General features: G+C 42.7%; 1 protein-coding gene across 2 annotated transcripts in view; it reads left to right on the forward strand.

The window, feature by feature from the left end:
• DMAP1 (DNA methyltransferase 1 associated protein 1) overlaps positions 1–20,857 on the forward strand; it is a 674,969-nt gene that overhangs the window by 48,494 nt on the left and 605,618 nt on the right. For both annotated transcript variants that reach the window (XM_069642317.1, XM_069642318.1), the window contains exons 2-3: positions 3,651–3,758; positions 19,279–19,370. In XM_069642317.1, the coding sequence (XP_069498418.1) occupies positions 3,660–3,758; positions 19,279–19,370 (191 nt within the window). In that variant the 5' untranslated portion in view covers positions 3,651–3,659. The remainder of the gene's footprint in view (positions 1–3,650; positions 3,759–19,278; positions 19,371–20,857) is intronic.

Below are 20,857 nucleotides of genomic sequence, written 5' to 3' on the forward strand. Positions count from 1 at the left end.
TCACCGTGCCTGCAGTCAGCATCCAGTCCACGCCCGTCTCGAATCCAGAGCTCCTTGCAATAGAAGAAAGAAGGAGGAAAGGTTAGAAAACAGATATTATTTCAATCCTTACCTGAATTCCGGATCATCATGTCTTCGAACTTGAAAAGGACATTATTCTACACGTGTCGCATTGCCAGTTGCAGCGCTGCGCCATACTCGCCAGTCCTTACAGCATTTTTCGATCCGGCGCAGCCTCCACATTTTCTCCGCCGAATTCCACCATCTAGGGGACAAAAGAAACATAAGGTGAGCCGAAAAAGCCAACAAATACAACCTCTCCACCATAGACTTACCTGATTAACAACCGGAGGCATTATTCTGTAACAAACCGCAACTTCTTACGCTGCACCTGTAAGGAGAGAGAAACCAGCAATTTAAACACACGCATCTTTTGCCGGACAGTGTTGGGTAGTACAGACTCTTACCTGAACACCATCAGCTGCCACAAGACAATCTTCCCTTGAACTCAGCTCCAACACAAGAAAGGAATGTACAAGAGTGAACATCGGACATATTGAACTCTTTGAACTTAATACTTACAGGTTCTCGGCTGGAACCTCGGAGTCAATATTCATCCGGAACTCTTCCAACGCCTTCAAACCAGTGAAGTAACTGGTATCTACGCGCCCCTGCACTCCGCGCAGGATGGAGAGCTCATCATTTACAAACATAAGAATACTTCTACTGGTCAAGCAGACGAGGTTAGGCGGTCCAGTCCAGTCTGTCATCTCTGCACTACGCTTCACGTTGGAGGAGGTCGCAGCTGTCCGGGTCCGATCGACGCCCCTGTGGAGCCAGGTGAGCGTAACAAGCGCTGCCAGAATCACCCTGGCACAAGCAATGAAGAACAAGCAAGGGCCGGTAGTGTCCATGTGGTGGGTGAGACTATTGGGGGTGATGGCCATGGAAAAAGTGACAGCATTAACTCAAGGTTCTTATTCAAAATATTTGAATAATTGGATGCCACTGCATGAATTCACAGACGATAAGGAGCAGATGTACTTCAAGCCTAAATTACTCTGCAAAATATCTGTTATTTGAAAGTGCAAATCTTGGGCCGAAAAGGTGATCCAGCCCAGAGGACACTCAGAAAGCTGAAATATGTAACACTCCACCCAAATGTTTGGAAGTTATGTTACGGGGATGGGGGTTTAACAGTTAAAATCCATGAACTAATGAAACCCAAAGATTGGAGCAAATGATGGGGAAAGGCTAACACTTGCTATTCTATAATGCATTCATGTATGTTTGTAATTAATGCTCTTGAAAACTTAAATAAAGTTTTTTTTAAAAAAAAAAAGAATAATCTAGTTAGCTGGCTTTGCAAGCATCAAGGCAGGGCCTGCTGCCTGATTTAGCCAGGATTCAGTAATGGCCAAGAAGTCCTAGTCTTCTGTTAGTATCAAGTCACCAATCTCTATGGCATGGGCTACTAAGGACCTTACATAAATGAGTGCTCCTTTGAGGAGGGGAACAGGAGTCACTGTCGATAGTGTGGAAGGGGCTTTGCTATTGAGATCAACAGTTGAGGCTGGAAGTTTATTCTGTTTAGGTATTCTAGAATTTGGTTTGGGAATGATGCTTTTGTTGGTGTGGTTCAACTTTTTGGATGTGATATCTTGTTTGTTAATGATGTATTTTCTTTGATGGACAGTAGTAGTTGGGAGGATGGCAGGCGGTTTGAATAACTTGGATAGTCTTAAGCGAAGTCTGTTTCTGTGCCTAAGGTTGCAAAGGATGTTGGTTTTTGTTGGATTCGGGGTGTGACTAAGGTTGATTGGCTCCACTGGGATACATTCCACACCTAGTGTGGTGAGCCTGATGTTGATGTCCATAGTATTTAAAGTAATGGGATATTCAAACGGATCAAGAATTGAGGTCATTGTGGTCCAGAGAACAATTAGCTGAAAAACATTGGCATTCATTCTGTGCAACAACAGTCGAGGTTCCTCTGGTGGCAATTGGTGAAACTAAGGCTGGGTTGCCTAATTGAGTGCAGTGGGTTAGTCTAGTACTACAGATGTAATCACAGTGGCAGAGGTAAAGGTATGGCTAGAGAGAAAGGTGCAAGTCAATGCACTCTGAGCCAAGGGGGAAGTGGTGAAAATTAGTTCAGCTGGCGCATTTACTATAGTGGGTGCAGGAGTGGCGTGCTAAAGCAGGTGAACACCTAAGCATAAGAGCGACCGAAGTTGTGCGTTTCCTAAAATATTGAAAGCATGCCTCAGGCTAAGTCGGGTGACTGTAAGGCGTAGCTAGCATAAGAAATGGCATGCTTCCATGACATAGCAATAAGGTACATGCAATGGGCACAGGTAACACCAGGAGTCACGTTTGGACAAGATAGCAGTAGGTACGTTTGGTGTAGTTGACTAGGTGCATAATTACGGGCAAAAATCAAGATGGTGCGTGATTATAGGCAGAGTCAATTAAATCAGTTGAATCACAATTGCGGGTTTACACGAAGTACCATCACGTGTATGAATGCGGCCGAGATCAAGATTATAGACAGAATCAATTAAAGGGCGATGGTGTATTTACACAAAGAACCCGTGGGTACTTGCGTACAGGCAAGTATAGCGCGAGCTAGGTAGGACGAAAAGTATATGGGTTGAGCTATCATTAGTTCATGTTTTAATATGGTATAGGCCGTGTGGCTTTTCCAACGACTCAAATCACAACAGTTCGGTTGTTGAAGGAACACCTTGTAAGCAGGTCAGGGCGAGTGGATCCTTGCGTACCGTGGCGTAGAGTGAACCGTGTGGATAGTTTGTATAAAGACGATTGTGATAGGCTTACCTATATATTAGTAGTCAACTAAGTTTTTCTGTGGTATAGCTCACACGGCGAACAGCGGCAAACAGTAGCCTTGTCCCTTAGTCTTCTCCCGCTGGCCGGCGCAGGGGATTGGCTAATAAGGGACTCAGTTATTAGGTGATGTGGAGGCAACAGACCCGCGCCAGGCCGGCCATTTTGGGATCAGGCGGCAGTGCATGCGGCCAGTAAGATTATCAAAATCAAGCAATTTCTCTCAATATAGATGAAAGATGAAAACAGCGAAACAGGTTGCAGTGGTCAAGGGAGTGGTGTCACCTCGGGGGGAGCTGGATGGGGCTCTGATGATGATGGGGTCCGCTGGAGCTGATGGTGGGGGGTGGTGGAAGGTTCAGCTTTGCTGCACTGCTCCTGCAGTGGTGGGGGCTCCATCCCTCTCCTCTGCTGGCGCGCAGGTTTTGCTAATAACAGGTGTGTACAAAGTGGGCATAATATAAATTGACAATGGAATTCTAAATGGGTATGATGGAAACACGCCATGTTATGCCAACTTGAACTAATGGATATGAGAAATGATTTGCTTAGTGGGCATTATGTAATTTGATAACTGCAAAACGTCAGTTGGCAATGATATGCTAGGCGGAAACCATCAGTGGAGTGCCTACTACCGTAATATAAACTAACAGTGATGTGCTAAAATACACAATAATGCAAAAGTGAAGATTATTTTGCATCATAATATTTTGTGCCTTTTGATGTGTTTTTTGCTTTAATATCCATAAAAAACAACGAATTTCAAACTGTTTGGTGTTACTATTTTCTTATTTTCTCAGGTTGAAAAAATGACGGCCGGGGCAGATGTTCGCGATATCCTGGACCTTGGGAGTGGGGAGTCTGAGAACACTGGAATCAACAAGAGGGATTTTTTGAACTCTGACAAGGTAAAGTTTCTTTGACCAAGCCAACAAACTAACCTGTTCCTTAAGTTTGCTTCGTGTGTATGTGTTATTTTAGAGATTAACTTGCTATTGAAGAAAATGGCATTCTGCCAAAAGCGGCAGTGAATTTTTCATGTCATTTAGCTTTCAAAGCTTGTATTATTTTGTATATAGTCTGCCCCATTGAACAAAACAAGTTTATGGTGTCTGGGTTGCTTTCGTGGCCGATTACCTTTTTGGTACAGTTGGCATGCCGTCCACAAGTGGCTTTATTTGCTGTCTAATTGTTCCATGCAGGATCGTCATTCCTACTAGTGCCAGTGTGAAAAGGCACTTGGGCGCCACTGTTTGAGCAGACTAGTTTGCCAGGAGCCTTTGGTCGTAGCCCAACACAAACTGTCCCTTCAGTACAGCATTTCTGGATTAGAACTGTTCAAACGTATCATTGAGCCACAACGGATGAACCTTTAGAGACCTCTGAAAGCTGACTTGTTCCAATCCACCAGTGGCCTGTAATCCACTTTTGGAAGTGTCATGAAGGTCCGATATCTGGGTTTTCCGGGGAGCGTTGGTGGGGAAAAAACTGATTTTGAGAAACTGGAAAACGTCTGCTCCTGTTACAATTGAGATGTGGGTGGCTGAAAGGCATGATCTGGCAGAAATAGAGAGAGTGTTGTATCATAGGGAGAAGAAAAGTGCTTTATTCAACAAGATTTGGAGTAAATTTCTTTTATTGTACTGAACTGGATCTTTTGGATATGTTGTGACTCCGGAGTAAGTCCCGGAGTAAGTCCCGCTTTGCCGCTACATGCTGTTGCTGCTCACTCGAACTCCTCGTGTTTGCCGCATCAACATCTGGACTCTTGGACATTTACACTACAGCCTCCAGAAGGTGATTCTGAACAGCAGTATACTAAGTTTGAAATTAGTATATTTGGACTCTATATTCACTGTGTTTTCCTTTTCTAGGCTTTGCTTGCACTTTTGTGGGCGGCGCTATAAAACTGCAACTGCGCGCGCACCGGGGTAAGTCCCGGTTCAAGTCCCGCTTTGCCGCGGCGTCGCGAGTAGGGAGTGGGAAAGGCTATTTTTGTGTTAAACTTTATGGTCTTAGAGTGCGAGTAAACTGAGACTAATAAACCCCAAAATTTTGTTGGGATTGCATGGTCAGCCTTATTATATGCGCTCATTATAAAGAATACACCATTGATTCATGCATTTTTGTCCGTATACTTTAAAGACAAACATGCCGGATACAGGTAACGGCTTAAGCGTTTCAGGTACCACTGATTTAACAACTCCAAAACAAAGGAAATTAGCCCGCATTTCCAAAAGGTCCATTATTCTGACTCCCATTCTTCGAACACCACTTGAGAATAGAGATATTCGCACTTTCTGTGCAAAACGTAAAGAATGTATGTCTGACGAAATTTCTAACGTGCCGCCCTTGCTCACATTGACAACGCCCAAGGCCAACGCCGTAAGCTTTGTATCAAGTGTGCCTGTAGGACATGAGCCTACCAATTGTTTGCCTATTGTTTCAGATAACACCATACTAGCAAACATGCAATCTGAGTCGATATGTCAAGAGGTAAGGAATGGTGTGTCCGTTAGCCACAGTTTTGGAGGTGTCTAGTCATGGGCCTGACCTACCTGATTTCTCTGATGTGTCTAATATATCCTTACAAGTTAGTGATGGAAAAATAAATAAATCTCATGAAGACCTGTCGTCTGGGGTAGCAAATCAAGGTATCATGGGCTCAACTATCAATTCTATACATGACTCTTTTTTATTACCTACGCCCACACGTTGTCTACCAATTAATACTTCTGCAAACCCAACAGAAAATTTGGCTCTAATTGAGATCACGTTAGCAGCCGTGAATACTACACTAGCCAGTTTGTATAAATTGTTTGAATGACTTGATTAAAAAACGTCATCTCAAGCTTCACAAATACAACAGCTGGCTGAAGGAATCGCGAGTTTGTCAGATACTATCCAATCGCTCCCAAAGTCTATTAGCAAGGTTGACATGGCTGTAGGTCCTGATCATCCTATGCTTATCACACAAGAACCTAAAGAGCCTGTCGCCCTTAATTCGGCGTTACCCTATTTTGAAAATATCATTCGACCTGTAATATCCCCTGCCCCTGACTGTTTGTCTATAAATGACTCTTGGATCAACCTTGACAGGAGTCCAAAGCAAACAGCGAAAAAAAATACGGGTATTACCAGACAGCCTTTTGTTTCACTTGCTGACTTGCAGAAAATAGCCAAAGTTCGCAGTGCTCGCTTAGCAAAGGCAAAATCCAAAATTAGACCCAAAAAGAAGGATGTGATAAATAGTCAACGTCAGGTGGTCTTGCAAACCTCATCACCAGGTTGCATGTTCGATGTCCCAAACAATATCCCAGTACCTCCCACCTCTAAATCTACTGTCTCCATTGGTGTGGGCTCAGTGCCCTTTGTGAATTCAATGACACCCCATGCACCAACTGAACATGCCCCTCTGTCAGAAATTATTGATTTAATTAATGATTCAGCCAATAGGAACTTTCCGTCTAACTCCGCCTCTTCTCATCTTTCACAAATTCCGATGAATATTGCCCTGAATACTAAACATGGTCAATCTATTGTAGGATGTCCAATGGGGAGGCAATCAATTAGCCAGTTTGATTTACAAGAACAGATGTCCTCTATAAAGGTGGCAGTAGAGGCATATTTGAATGAACGTGTAGCATTATGCCCCTCTGCCAATACTGCAAATGGGTCTAATTTGAATTTGCAAACACATACACACTTAATACATACTAATTCTAATCCCATGAGTACTGTGCAAAATCCATCAAATGAACACTCGGGTGGTTGGAAAAAAGTAAGTTTTGCAGCTGAGGTTGGCCCCACCAAAAGAAATGAGGAGATTGCTTCCTTCCCCACACCCAGAAAACAAGGTGTGAAAAAACGTAAGCAGACGAATGGCAATACATTTGCAAATTGTCATTCTTTAATCTTAAAATGTAGAGATGTGCCCCATGAACAATACGATCTATGCAGGGCCAGCGTCCTAAACATCTTTGGGGACGTAAGCAATCTCCAGGATATTGCGTCAAGTGATATTGATCAGGTCGAATTTGTTTGCGACCAAAATCTTGCAATTGTGCGACTCTGGATCAAATCTGGGCTAGTTCTAAATTCGATCTGGAAGGAAAAAATGGCACTCTTTAAAATGGGCTTTCTTATTGCCCAAGATCCGGAGCGTTTGATCGAAGAAGCGAAAGAGTCTGAACCATCTGTGCCCACTCCAATTGTGTTGCAAAACTCCTCTGAATGTCTCTGTTCCTATTGTGGTTCAGCACAAATTCCAAGCAAATTCACTTCCAGTAATTTCCAAACATAACCATTAACCGAGCAATCTCAGATAAAATATAGTTTACTTTCATGGAATACGAGAGGCCACTCCCATTTGCAATGGGCAAATTCATCCAACATTAATAAATATGATATTGTAGCCTTGCAGGAAACTTGGCTGGTGATTACTCCTACATGGGATGATCATGATGTTATTCTGCTCCCAGCTTCTACGGCCTCCAAAGGGAGAACTTCTGGCCTTTTGGTGGCGGTAAAAACGAGTAAAGGATTAAGGATCACTCAATGGGCCTCTCCCAACAACTTCATCCAACTAGTTAAAATCACAAGCTCTGTGCAATCTCTGGCCTAAATAAATCTATACCGTAATCCGTTGGGACTGACTGAGAACACCTTTTATAAGGATCTGACTGCAATGCTGGAACTAATAGCTTGTGACAATTTTGTGGGTGACATACTGATGGTTGGGGATCTAAATCTCAATTGTATTAGCCCGAAAACACCTAGTCAGAAGCGTGAGACTAGAAGATGGTTAAAGTTTGTGAAAGATCATAATTTATATTTGGACAATGGTGCTATCTCAGGCGATATTCCGGCCAGTGCGACATGGGAAAGAGGAAAGTCCCAGTCAATTATTGACTATGTGTTCGTATCTGATAGCCTTTTTCATAATGCTACTCAATTGAAAGTTATAACTCAGACCATCAGTGATCACCACATGATAACTTTTGAATGGGAGGGCATTCTTGATTCTACAACATCGTCTCAACAATGGTCAAAACATGTCTTAACTATTAATACTGCGAGAACTCGCTTTAAATGGACCCCTGCATCCCTCTATGATCTTGAGCTTGCTACTCAAGGATTGCTCATCACTAAAAAGGACTTCTATGCAGACATCCTTCCAAGCTTTGGTACAATGTTTGCTGACAAATCACATGATATTCGCGTACATAAACATCATTATGACCAAACTACGCAACAAGCAAAACGTGACTATAGAAAAGCCATAAGAGCTATACGAAAAATGCCTTTGGGTACTCGACAAGTGACTCAACAGAGAATTAAATGTCAGTACAGAAACTGGTGCGTTTTAGAAGGGCCACTTTATATCAGCAGGATGGTGAAGCCTTTCTGGCGGCTGCGAATAACAAAAATTCAGCTCAAATATGGTCCTTACTTAACAGTGCGGTGTCCCCAACTCAACTGAACCTACAATTATGTGGAGTCACTGAATCTCAGTGGCTTGAGCACTTCCTGAAATTGTACTCTGATCCGATGTATGCAGATTTTAAGTATATATCTACTACACCGAATCACTGGGATTTGGAGTGTTCACCCAGTATAGTTGAGGGTTTAATTATAAAGTCATCTTCTTCACGTGCTGCAGGGCCTGATGGGCTAAGCAATTTTATGTTTAAGCAGAACCCCTTGGAATGGGCATTGATTTTGAACAACTTATTCCATCAGATTATCTGTTGTAAAAAAATTCCAACATCATGGCAAAGTTCTATACTGGTTCCTATCTTCAAAAAGGGCGACAGGGAATCCCCGGGGAGCTATCGACCTATTGCCCTTCTCGATGCTCCCGGGAAGATCTTTGCTCGCCTTGTTTTACAGGATTTTTCGCGCTGGACTGAGACCTATCAGCAGCCAGATCCTTGCCAAACGGGGTTTGTAGCCTGTTTGGGTACGTCTGTCAATTTACTAACCCTCAATGCCCTGAAAGCCCAAGCACAGTCTTCAAAACAGTCAATGTATTTTGCATTTGTTGACCTCCACACAGCCTTTGACTCTGTATCTAGAACCAGACTAATGAATAAACTACATTTAGCTAATTGTCCTAAAACCTTATGTGACATTATACATGCCTTACACTCATCAACCTCTGTTATGATTCGTCTGACTGTTTCAGGCCTTCTGTCAAGCGCAATTCCAACCTTTCGGGGGTTGAAACAAGGCTGTGTGTTAGCCTCTGCTATTTTTAACTTCTTTATACAAGTCGTTAAATACATTTTTTCTGATGTGATCTCAGATTCGCCAAAAATGAATGGTACCCCTATTAAAGCCTTGTGGTACGCCGATGATTTAGTGTTGGTATCCAAGACGCCCATAGGCCTTCAAAAACTTCTGTCTGCTCTTCATGAATACCTAACATTGAATGAGTTGATAATCAATCTAAATAAGACGCAAGTGGTTGTTTATGCTCCAAGATCCACTAAAAGAAGACCTTTTGAGTGGAGAATTGATAACAGAATTGTCGAAGTTGTTCCAACATATTTATACCTGGGAATTTTATTTGATGGCTCTTCACCTGTGGATTCGCACTCAATCACGTTGGACCATAAGGTCAAGTCTGCTATTTCACAAACTAAAATTATTCTGCACAAATTTGGAAAATTTACGATTAGCCCGGCCATAACATATTGGAAACAGAAAGTAGTTCCAACTATATTATATGGCCTTGAAACCAAAAAAATCGTCTGTTCAGAAAGTTTGCATAGATTAGAGGCAAAATACTGGCGAGCTGTATTACAACTTCCCAAATCTGGTTAAGATTTGAATTGGGTTTGACATCCTTGAGTGCTGAATACCATTGGAGATTATGTGCCTTGTTTCGGAAATGTCTCATCTGTGATAATTCTAACACTATATTGGCATCTCTATCTCGTTATATGTTAACCTCGGATCATCACTTTGTAAAAACATGGATGGCTCAGATTTTCAACATCTTGGCAAGAATTGATTTGTCCTTAGAAATGCTTATTGGCCAACCAAATAAGGCAAAAGAAAAATTGTTCAGATTTGACTGGATTGAAACAAGAATGGGGTGTTTGTCATATAAAGATTTCAAAATGTTAGCCTATGAACATAAAACTCGAGGAACGCTGGCCCCATATTCAAAACAAGCTCCCTCCCTGCAGTTAAGGTCAACTATCTTACGGCTGCGATTCAATCTCTTTCCAACTAGAGATGTTTTGGTTAGAAGAAAGTTGTTACCGGCTAATAAAAACTGTTGTTCCTTTTGTGAGGTTGAGGGAGTTAAAGAAACACTCCGGCATGTTGTTTCTGCTTGTCCAGCATTAACTGAACTAAGAACGAAATTTTTTGAACCTCATCTGTCCTATCTTGGTGAACTAAGCCCTGAAACGTGTTGGTCGCTACTTTTGTCTACCAATTCAATGAGCCTTCGCATTGCTACCCATAATTTTTTGGAGGCTATTATGTCGAAACTCAAGGGTGTGTCGACCAAGATTTAGAGTTATAAATATGACAACTGCATGCAAGCTTTGGGCAAGTAAATCTGTGAAGGGCCTATTGGAAACTGATAAAAGAATTTTATGTTAAATGATGTTGGGACCTACATATATACAAATGTTAAAATGATTGTGTGAAATACTACAGTATGTTTGATGTCTCTAATCGAAGAATATATTGATTTGCTTAAGTGTTTTATTGGTTTAGGCCCTTTTTCAAAGATTCTCCTTTTTTGAATTGCTTTTTAAAGCTCTTTCCTCTTGAATTAATTTTATATTGTTTTAATTTTTAATATTATGTCCGAATTGTTTTAGATACTATGTTTTACTTATTCGGACTAATTACTGTATGTCATTTGTATCCAAATGTCCAAATGTTCTGTTCTGTTTCTCTTTTTAATGTTAATGTTGAATTTTGCATGTAATTGTAAATGAATTTGTTAAAAGATTGAAAAAGTTGTTCATTCAACTATATTCAATAAAAAAAAAAAATATGTTGTGACTCTGGGGGGGGGGTAAGGGGAGGTATCTTTCACTGTACATAGTTTGTTGTTCCTTACTGTGTGTGTTGGATATTGTTTTGCAATTGTCTGTATCCTGTTATTGTTTACATTTTTGAAAATAAAAATGTAAAAAAAAACACCTTTAACCTGTAGGCCGAATAGGTTTCTTAGGTTCTTTGACTTTGCGCAAAAGTAGAGTGTTGTAGGTCAATGAGCATGACCTACCATAGCGATACAAGATATACAGGGTGTGAGGCTAACGAGTGTATGACTACCTTACAAGTCTTTAGGTTAAGAGAGTTTCTTATTAGCAAATACCGTAGCATATTCAAAGTGAACATATGTGCATTATTTTTTTAGATTAAATTGCTAACTCAGGCATTAATGTTTATTAGTTTTCTCATGCAAGGGAAACAAATAAAAGGAAATTGTTAATGTACTGCTTCCTTCACAGCAACATCATAATGGAGGTATCTAATTTCAGGGATCTATTTTTTTTTTATGCATTCGTGCAAATGTTCGTTTTTTCCGGAATGTCCATAGTTGAAAGATGTCATGACTTAGCTTGCTTTAACGTTATGTTTAGTGTTATATTTTAGAATTTTGAAAACTCTTTTTACTGCTTGTGCTTCCAAGAGCACCTGCTTTACCTTTTCCTTTTCCATGTTGGCTGTTTTGGTGTCTTGTGAACAACAAGGGAGTGTATTTATGTGTGCAGGCATGTAGAGTGTTGACTGTAGGCTGCCTGTGTTTGTAATTTTTGATTGGGGGTGTAAGAAACGTGGTCATGTACCCTTTTGTGTGGTGCGTCTGAGATATTGCATTACCACCCCGGTTTTGTTGCATGATTGATCAGTATGTCATGTAGTGTATGCTTACATGAATGTACCACCTTGGTGTTCCGTGTGAGTGCTGGAGTGGCTGTTGTTTGGTGATGGGTGGCACGGGTGGAGAATGCTTGGACACGTTCTGCGCCCTGTGTTGCCATGCTTGGTTTGTGTGGCACCACCCCTGTTGGTGAGGCAGGGCGCATGTTTTGGTCGCTGTCTCCCGCTCCAATCCCTCGGTCCTCCCCTCCCAGTTCCATTGCATATGTGACCTTGTTCTCCTGTATGGGTGTTTAGTGGGGTATTCCAGTATGACATAGACCCAGTAAGGTCTTAGAGCAATAGACCGTTTATAAAAAAAAAAAAAAGATGATTTTGGAAGACCGCTCTGTGACTGCACAGAACGGTCTTTCTAAATCGAACTGTCATCCCCTGCGATGCACACGACTGTGCGCAGTTGCTGGCGGGCACGCCAGGACCCGGAAGCAGCCACCAGGAAGAACAGGTACGTTTAAGTGTGTGTTCTGTGTACATGTTTGTGTGCCTTTTGGTGGGGGGGTCTTGGGGAGGGAGGAGGGGAGGGCTGAGGGAGGGATTTTTGGGGGAGGGGGAGGGTGAAACCGCTTGATTCTGAGTAAAGCTGGCAAGAGAGGGTGGGGGCTGAAGAAATATCATTATTTCCATTTTTGATGGCTACCTAAATACTGCTGAAAAAAATCTGCCTATTGGTTAGGCGACATACAAAAACTGAAATAATGACATGGAACCGTTTAGTAGTGCCAGGGTGGGGCAGATCCTTTATCCGGGTGTGGCAGCCCCGGATTGAAGGTGATCAGTCTTGGTTGTTGCTAGGGTGTTTGAGGCATGATTGATCCCTTGATTGAGTGATGGTTGGTGTGTATTGTGAAAGGTGTATGTGGGAGATGTTGTAATATTTGTCTAGCTTAATTGTGATATGTCTATATTAATGTCTACTGGCCATTTTGCATCCCGGATGGAATGTTACATGTTTGAGATAGTGAGCGTTCCGTGAGTCAGTTGGGGAAGAGCCTGAGAAGTGTGAGGTTGGCCAGTGCGTGGTCGTAGCTGTGTCTCCTCTGTGAAACACCAGCCTAGACCCTGGGGATCCCTTACTCGGGTGGCCAGGGCACAGCCATTGTCTTTGGATCCAGACCCTGGTGGTGGGCAAGTGCGGGAGGATCACCTGGGTGACGGGTCCTCGGGGAGTGGGGAAGGAAGGCCTGATGGCAAGACATGTTATCCCCCCTTTCCAAATACTCGTTTCTCATCCTATTTTATAGGATATTCCAACTTCCCAGATTCCCCCCAGCCATCTTTCCTACACAAACACTGAGCCGAGGAAGAGGAGGTCTGAGACTAAAAAAGAGTACCACCCATACAATACATTGGACATGTTCCACTTATAAAATCAGGCAGGGTCAGGCACTTGATCTTAATTACATGCACCTGGTACCTATTGGCTCTCCCCACATGGTTAAAAGGTGGAACACTGAGGCACACTCTGAGCAAGGCAGTGCTCAAGAAGGAGCAGAGCGACGGACGAGGTGCGAAGAAACCTTGGACACCCCGGCAAGAGAGCGTAGCCTCCAAAGGGCCTTGAAGGTTGCGCAAGGAAGCTCCGCCAGAGAGAAGAGACAAACTTCTTTTGTGTTTTAAGGATACTAGCCACCCTCGCGGGTGAATGGCAGAGTTGGGGAGGTGCAGCAGCAGTTGTGGTATCCGCCTTGACTTCAGGATCAAAGCCGCGAAAGAGGAAATTGAATTAACACAACTGGTAAATTTATGTTGATGAAGATTGCGCGTGTGCCGATAAGATGCAAGACCAAGCAAAGCATTGTAAAGAACTGTAAATGAAAGCTACAAAGTAACAGAGTGGTCCAGCAAAAGAAGATTGCCCAATCGGGACTCTCTGTGAAATGTCTTATGCCGTAGAAGCGGCGGGAAGAGAGAAAAACTGAGATGTAAGATCTGAACAGATGTTAGGTTTCATCCCGGCAGAGGGAAACCTGGATATGAGAGCTATCTTTGAACTTTGAAATAAGTACTGTGCTTGAAACTACATTTATCAAGATGCCTTGGTGTAGGAGAGAAAAAGTGACGTTGGAGGAAAGAAGGTGGAAGTGGTCATGCCGAGGTAAGAGCAAAACCCTTGCGGTTTGAAAAGTCTTCAACAGCGGAAGGAAAGTGAAAGAAGGTGAGCCCGGCGGAGGGAAGCCTATGGAGGTGTGATTGAAGCTTGTGGAAGGGAACCCCCACACATTGTGATTGAAAGGTTTGAGCCCGGCGGAGGGAAACTTGTACTTAATTGTGGGTACCAGAAGGAAGCAAACATTTGTTGAACTGTATGACAAGATAAACGGTGACCTGGGCTGGAGTGAGAGAACGCCAAGAGGTCCAGAGGATAAACAAGTACATTTTCGTGGAAGGCCAAGTGGGTCCTGGTCCACGAAATAAATTGCATCCTTGTGTCCGAAACCAGAGTGTGTCACAAGGTCCAAGTGTGTCACCTTACCCCATGCTACAAAATGTGGGGAAGGGAGTTTACTCAGCCATACTGACCTTTCTTTTGAGCACTGATTTTCCTTTTTGCATTACAAATTCCCTTTTCACATTTATTGTATTGGAAAGAGGGCAGACATTAGGTTTATTAGTATAGGCCATTTTATTTTGACAATGGACTGACTAGGACTATTTTCTTTTTGTTTGATGGTCGAGAATACTCCAATCTTAGTTATAGGGCAAGATAGGAGTTTTCTAACCCCTTTTAAACCGTCAGTAAAGGTTTTGAAACGTACATCTCTTGTGTCAGTGTCTACTTGTGATACCACACCTCCTTCACACCTCCCAAGCCACAGTCCTGTCTCTTTGTGTATATAACTTTAATAACTGGAACTGCTGTATATAGTTGTAAATTCGGATCTGGGTTGTTTATTCAGAAACGATTTGTTCACGGATGAACTGCCCGCAGTGTAATTGCTCGGGTCCCCGTTTTGAACATTCATTGAACGGAGGCCCAGCAATTTTTGTCCACCACCTCCCCACCAATTGTAAGGATGTGGGGGACACCCCCGCACCCACGAAACCCCAAAATACTGAACCTGGGGAGCGGGGGAATCTCCTGTAGCTCCTGCTCCTCATGTTCGGTATTTTCTGCTGCGCACAAAACAGTAACGCCCAATGCGAACAAAACGTCCATACAGACAGTTTTATTCAATCAAATTGGGTGTTACCGTAAATACTATACCAATGAAGCTTATCCTGGAAACAACTCTGGACTCCATAGGTAGACTGCGTATGGGTCCAACTACAGGAACCCTAATCACGACACCTGCCTATTTTTCTTTTTGCTGTTCCCCAGGGCTAACTACTTATTCACTAAATCTAACACTAAGTAATACAGCCTGCTCAAGGGGGCTCTGTCGTAAGGTTGTTGATCGCTGCTCATGTTAGTGGACCTGAGCCGAAGGCAACCACCTCTAATGAGGGCACAACAATAGGATTTGAAGGTAAGGGATCTAACTTTATTGGAGCTTGTGCAGGGGGAAAAAGAGTAAGAATCCCCTGTGGGGGAGCTTGTCCAGGTCTTCTTATCCAGTGCCCGGTGTGTACACTGCACAAAGAGAAGCTTGGAATTCAGCTTGGAATTCAGCCTTAACAAGCAGTTGGAGCCTTTGTTAACCTGGGTGCAGGGTCCTTGGGGATTGGGTAGAGAGTACCTGAAGGCGAGACATGGTATCCACTCTTTCCTCACACTGACCTATCCTACCCTCCCGCAGTCTTCGTGGGATATTGTCAATCCTATCCCATCTATCCCTACAGTTTTCCACCAAGTACTGAGAAAAGGAAGAAACAGCTAAAAGTAGTGCACACTTCCTATTGCAAACACCACTCTAGTACTGGGTCGAAGAAGAGCGGTCTGAAGGCATCCAGTACTGAAGATCAGGCATGTCACACTAACCGGCATATACAGGGTCAGGCAATTAAGTCATACTCCCTGCACCTGCAGCCTGTTAATAATGAACCAGAGTATAAAAGGTGAAGCCCAAAACCATGCATGTGAGAAAAGGAGATAATCCGTAGTGTTGGGAAGAGACTATACCGGCAAGACGGCGGCAATAATCCCGTGAGACCTGCCATAGGGACTTTGGAGGACCGAGAGCCTTCATCCTGGAAAGTGGGCAGCAGGTGCTGCTGTACAGCAGAGGAACAAGAAAAGACGTCCAGCCCGGGTGCAGCGGTCTGTTTCCCTGCCATGAACCAGCCTAGCGGGAACAGCGGAAGCGAAAGGACCCGGTAAGTAGAGGACACTGGGGAAACCGGAGCGCACCAGTGGACCGCAAAGAAGTAAAGGTCTCCAAGCATAAGCAAGTACTAAGTATACTGAACTAAAAAAAAAGCTGCTATTTGAGTGAGAGCAAGTGAATGCTGAATATATTGAATACAGAACTGAAAGAAAACTGCTGTTTACGTAGATCAAGATATGCAGAATGGGGAACATTTAAATGTTTGTACCCTTTTTACTATGCCATTCAGCACGCTTTGCCTTCACATATCATTATGATGTTTTGTCCAATCAGATATTTTAATATTCAGTCCATATTTATGCATCATGTGCGCGAATTGTGGGCTTTTCCATTCCCTTTTTTCTCTTTTCCTTTTGTGTATACTTTATTGACATCAGGCAATTTTCTGCATCCAAAGACAATTGCAGCACCCTTTTACGCAATGGTGTCCTAACGCGCACATGTGCGATGATGCAGTCGCGTAGGTAAACCAAATGGCGGCCATTTTGATATGCCAATCCCTTCTGCGGGTCGCCATTGCTTGAGACCACGAGGACAACTGTATCCTTGTTTTTGCAGACACTCGGGTAATCAAAAAGGAAAATCCCAGTCTTGATTTATTGTTAACCAAAAATGCATCTCTAGTTTGCACAATACTATAATGTTGTGTTGATAAATAGACAGATCTGTGTTATTTATAGGAAACCCTATATCTAAAACGAAACATCTCTCCAGAGGACAATATAAACGTTAATCTGTTTCTGATGAACCACAACAGAGGGTGAGCAACTACCTGAAATTGTTAACTAACCATTGACTTTCAAGACACAATGTAAGCATACAGTTGTGATCTTAATGTATTTCTTTATTAAAATTCTTAAAATAGTGTTCATTTGCTTTTTGTTTTTTTCCTTTAGATACATGTAAATTAGTAGTTTGACAATACCGCCTGATGACCCACTAGAAGGATAGTGGAGAAGCGTGTGTTGAGGTTATGCAAATTTCTTTGAGGCTGAAAATAATTGTGCCTCACTTTTTCTTTTCTTGATGACACAATCGATTGATGATATACCCAAGAGGTTACAATTAAACTTTCTTTTCATCACCCAGCTGTTTCAAATGTGCATTTCTAAAAGGTTGATAGTTGGCGCAATCCTTTTATGCCCCACCCTTGCTTTACCGTATTTAAAGTTAAACCAACATATTGAAAGGCATACTGCCAGCAAATTGCAGAGTGAAGCTGAAAGACTACAAGTGTGGAAAGTAAAAGCCCAAGGCAGAAGAGACTATGAAGGGCCCAACAGCTTTGGGGAAGACCCGTGGTTGTGCGACCTGTGATGGGTGGACCGTGCGGTCTGACAACACCTATGCCAGGACGTTTCCTACTGAGAAGTCTACAGATATCAGAAAGAATGCCATGGAAAGGTATAGGGTAATGGGTTGCGTGACGTGTGATGGGTGGACCTTGTGGTCTGACAACTGCGCCTAGACCAAGAAACCCTAATTGGTGAATAAGTCGTAAAGAACTGTGAAACAATTGGTGAAGCAAACCAGAAAAGGAGGGGGGCGGGGGAGTCAAAGGGACCTGGTGTTTTCTTTTTGAACATTAAGCCGACAAAACCGACGTGAGTGCTTTGTTGCAGTCTTGGGGAAGGGAACCTTGAGACTCAGACAACAGAAGGACAACAGAAGGACATCGTCTTGGGGAAGGGAATCCCAGGACCTACTTGTTGTGTGCACGCTGCTACATTTTGAACTTGGCGAAAGGATTCCCCAGACTGTTGTGTGAACTGTGGTGCATTTGGACTTGGATAAGGTAATTGCCAAACTATGTATAACATTATTGAAATCAACCTTTATTGGAACTGTGTTGAACTTGTGACAGGGAATGCAAGGAGAACCGAAGTTGAAAACAGCTTCGCCTTTCTTTTGAGCACTTATACATTTGCTAAGAAGATTCCCATACCATGTTCAGTTATAGTTGTGAGGGCAAGCATAGACTTTGATACAGACAGACTTTTATTTTGGACTTGTAGACACAGACTTCCTTTAGTTTATTTAAGCTGGGGAAATCCCACCATTGTTTAGGGCAAGTTAGGCGTTACACCATCCTGATTATAACATTTTTATTAGAACTACACCCCTGTTTGTGTCATCACTCTTGATACCATGCCTGGCTCACACACTGTAGGAAGTTGCAAGTTAGGATGAGTGAAGTTGAGGCAGTGTAGCTGGGAGGGAGACGATCGACAGCAGTGGTGTGTTGAGCACTCCGCTCGCTTTGACTGCATGCTGAGATCATGAGATTTACCTTGCATTTGGAGTGAGCTGATTGGCTTGGAGACCTAACCACAGTGTTAATGTAATCACACATTTTCTCCACCTATACCTTGGTCAGCTTTTTTCTGCCATTCTTATCCTGATGATGTGCAGCTTTACTTGTCTCACACAGTGAATCTAACCCGGTTTAATCGGCACCCACGAGAGTTTCAAGCAATGATGCAACCTATCTGTGACAGTATCACAAACTGGATTTGTGATTTTGTGTCTTACATCTGTAGGTTATGGATCAGACAACCTTTATCACATACCCTTAACCACTGACAAACATCATTAACACAGTGGAAACAAACAGGCTGGGAGTCTGATTAGAGTCCAAAGTGACCGTATGCATCAAAGCTACTAGCAAAGGCCTTTTGCTGCTTCTGCCTGTCAGCTGTAGAATGGTGAATTCCAGACCAGCATATACACATGATTCATAGTTGGGGCTGCCACAGAACCTGATTTGCCACCACTCTTTGGCACAGAATTCAGTGTATTCTATGCATATTGGGCTGAAATGTGGGACTCTATCTCAAATATACTCGGATATTGACTTACTTCTCAAGAAATTACACTGGATTTAGGGCACTCAACATTATTTAAAGGTGCTTCCCTTGTCAAACGTTCAATAATGTGTTCCCTGCATTCTGCTTGAACCATTCTCTTTGATCCACAATGTACCACTTTCTGCAAGTTCCTTCGCACTTAGGCTATTTTAGGTGTCTACCCATTTCAGGCTAAGACATCTTCAAGGTACACTCTTGTGATGAATTTGTATTTTACAATCTGTACCCTTTCCTTTCTATACCTCTTTGTACTGTTGAAGTTGCTTGATCCTCTTGCCTACTTGCCTTCCTGATCAGATGTCTCCTGCAGACTGCATAGTGATGATTCTCTTTGCAGTTAGTGGTAATGATAGTTTACCCGCCCTTTCTTTTTGCAGAAAAGATCAAAGAAATCCTCTGAAACACTGACCTTCAAGAGACCTGAAGGGATGCACAGGGAGGTCTATGCACTACTGTACTCAGACAACAAGTAAGTGGAGCCTATTCAAGTTGTAACCATTTCTAAAGGGGTTCAGTGAACACGTCTTAAAAACTGCTGTGTGCATGTGTCTAAAGTCCCATATTATCCAGCTTTGAGTGGATATTGGGGCCCATGTATACATTTAACAGAGCCACATAAAAGAATGTCTTAATTTAAGCTGACTCCTTAAGATGCAGATTTGTTTTTCAGAGTGACTGCTTAGACAGCTGTTTCAGCTGACATGAAAACTTCTACATACAAGTACATTAGTGTTGAGAAAGTGACCTATTCGCACACACATGGACAAGGTCCCTGTGTGTTAAGACCACACTATGGTGTTGACTCAAGCAGTTCAGATAGCATAACATAACATACCGGGATGAAAAAATAGATCCTTAAAAAGCCTGATAAAAACACAGTTTCACAGAGTACCAAAAAGCAAAGGTTCATATAGATGAGTCGGACAGTATGGAAAGACCACTCGGGTGTCTGAATCTGCTAACACCTATTAACCAGTTAGACTGTCGATCCGAAGGGCACCACTTGAGAGGCGTATAGGTGTGATCAGACAATCTAGATCAAATTTGTGGACTGCATCAGTGAGTAAATAATCATTAGTAAGATTGTGAAATGTGGGCCCTAGGATGGAAATAACCTTGCTGAGCTCTAGTTTTGAAAGTCCATTCGGTTGTGGGTTATCTTGGTTGCAAGATCACAGGTTAGTGTTGAGGCATAGCCCATACCTCAATTTTTTGGTAGAAGAAAAGGGGGTTGGTTTAACCTGGATATCTTGCTTCAATTGTTTTCAAGAAAATGATTTTCCACACAGTCTGTTGCGTTTTGACGCTTGTTTGTGAAAAGGGGTTTGTTTATTGGTTTTAAGGTTTTTAAAGTACACCCTTATTTAAGATACAAATGGAGCTCTTATGTCCCGTGTGGTCAGCTGACACGTATTTCGACCCCTAGGTCCTTCTCAAGGCTAGGGATTGCGGTCTGGCGTCCCCTATGGGGTCCTGGTGGAGATTTAATTGGTTCTGTAGTATGAAAAGTTTGTGCGTCTAGTAAGTTCTGAGTCACAGGACTCAGAACTTACTAGACGTACGTACTTTGCATCCCAGGTCCCAACAGGAGCCACTGTACCTACAGAACCAATTCAATCTCCACCAGGACCCCATAGGGGGTGCCGGACCGCAATCCCTAGCCTTGAGAAGGACCTACGGGTCGAAATATGTGTCGGCTGACCACATGAGGAAATAAGAACCCCGTTTGTTTCTTAAATAAAGATGTACTTTAAAAACCTTAAAACCAATAAACAAACCCCTTTTTCACAAACAAACGCCAAAATGCAACAAACTGCGTGGAAAATCATTTTCTTGAAAACAATTTAAGCAAGATATCCAGGTTAAACCAACCCCCTTTTTTCTACCAATAATCATTGGTAGCCTTGGTACTATGGATCCGAAATGGCATCTGGACGTGGACAAGGAGACCTAGTG

The sequence above is a fragment of the Ambystoma mexicanum genome, chromosome 1q, assembly GCF_040938575.1.
Source record: "Ambystoma mexicanum isolate Mex_15411 chromosome 1q, UKY_AmexF1_1, whole genome shotgun sequence".
Lineage (NCBI taxonomy): Eukaryota > Metazoa > Chordata > Amphibia > Caudata > Ambystomatidae > Ambystoma > Ambystoma mexicanum.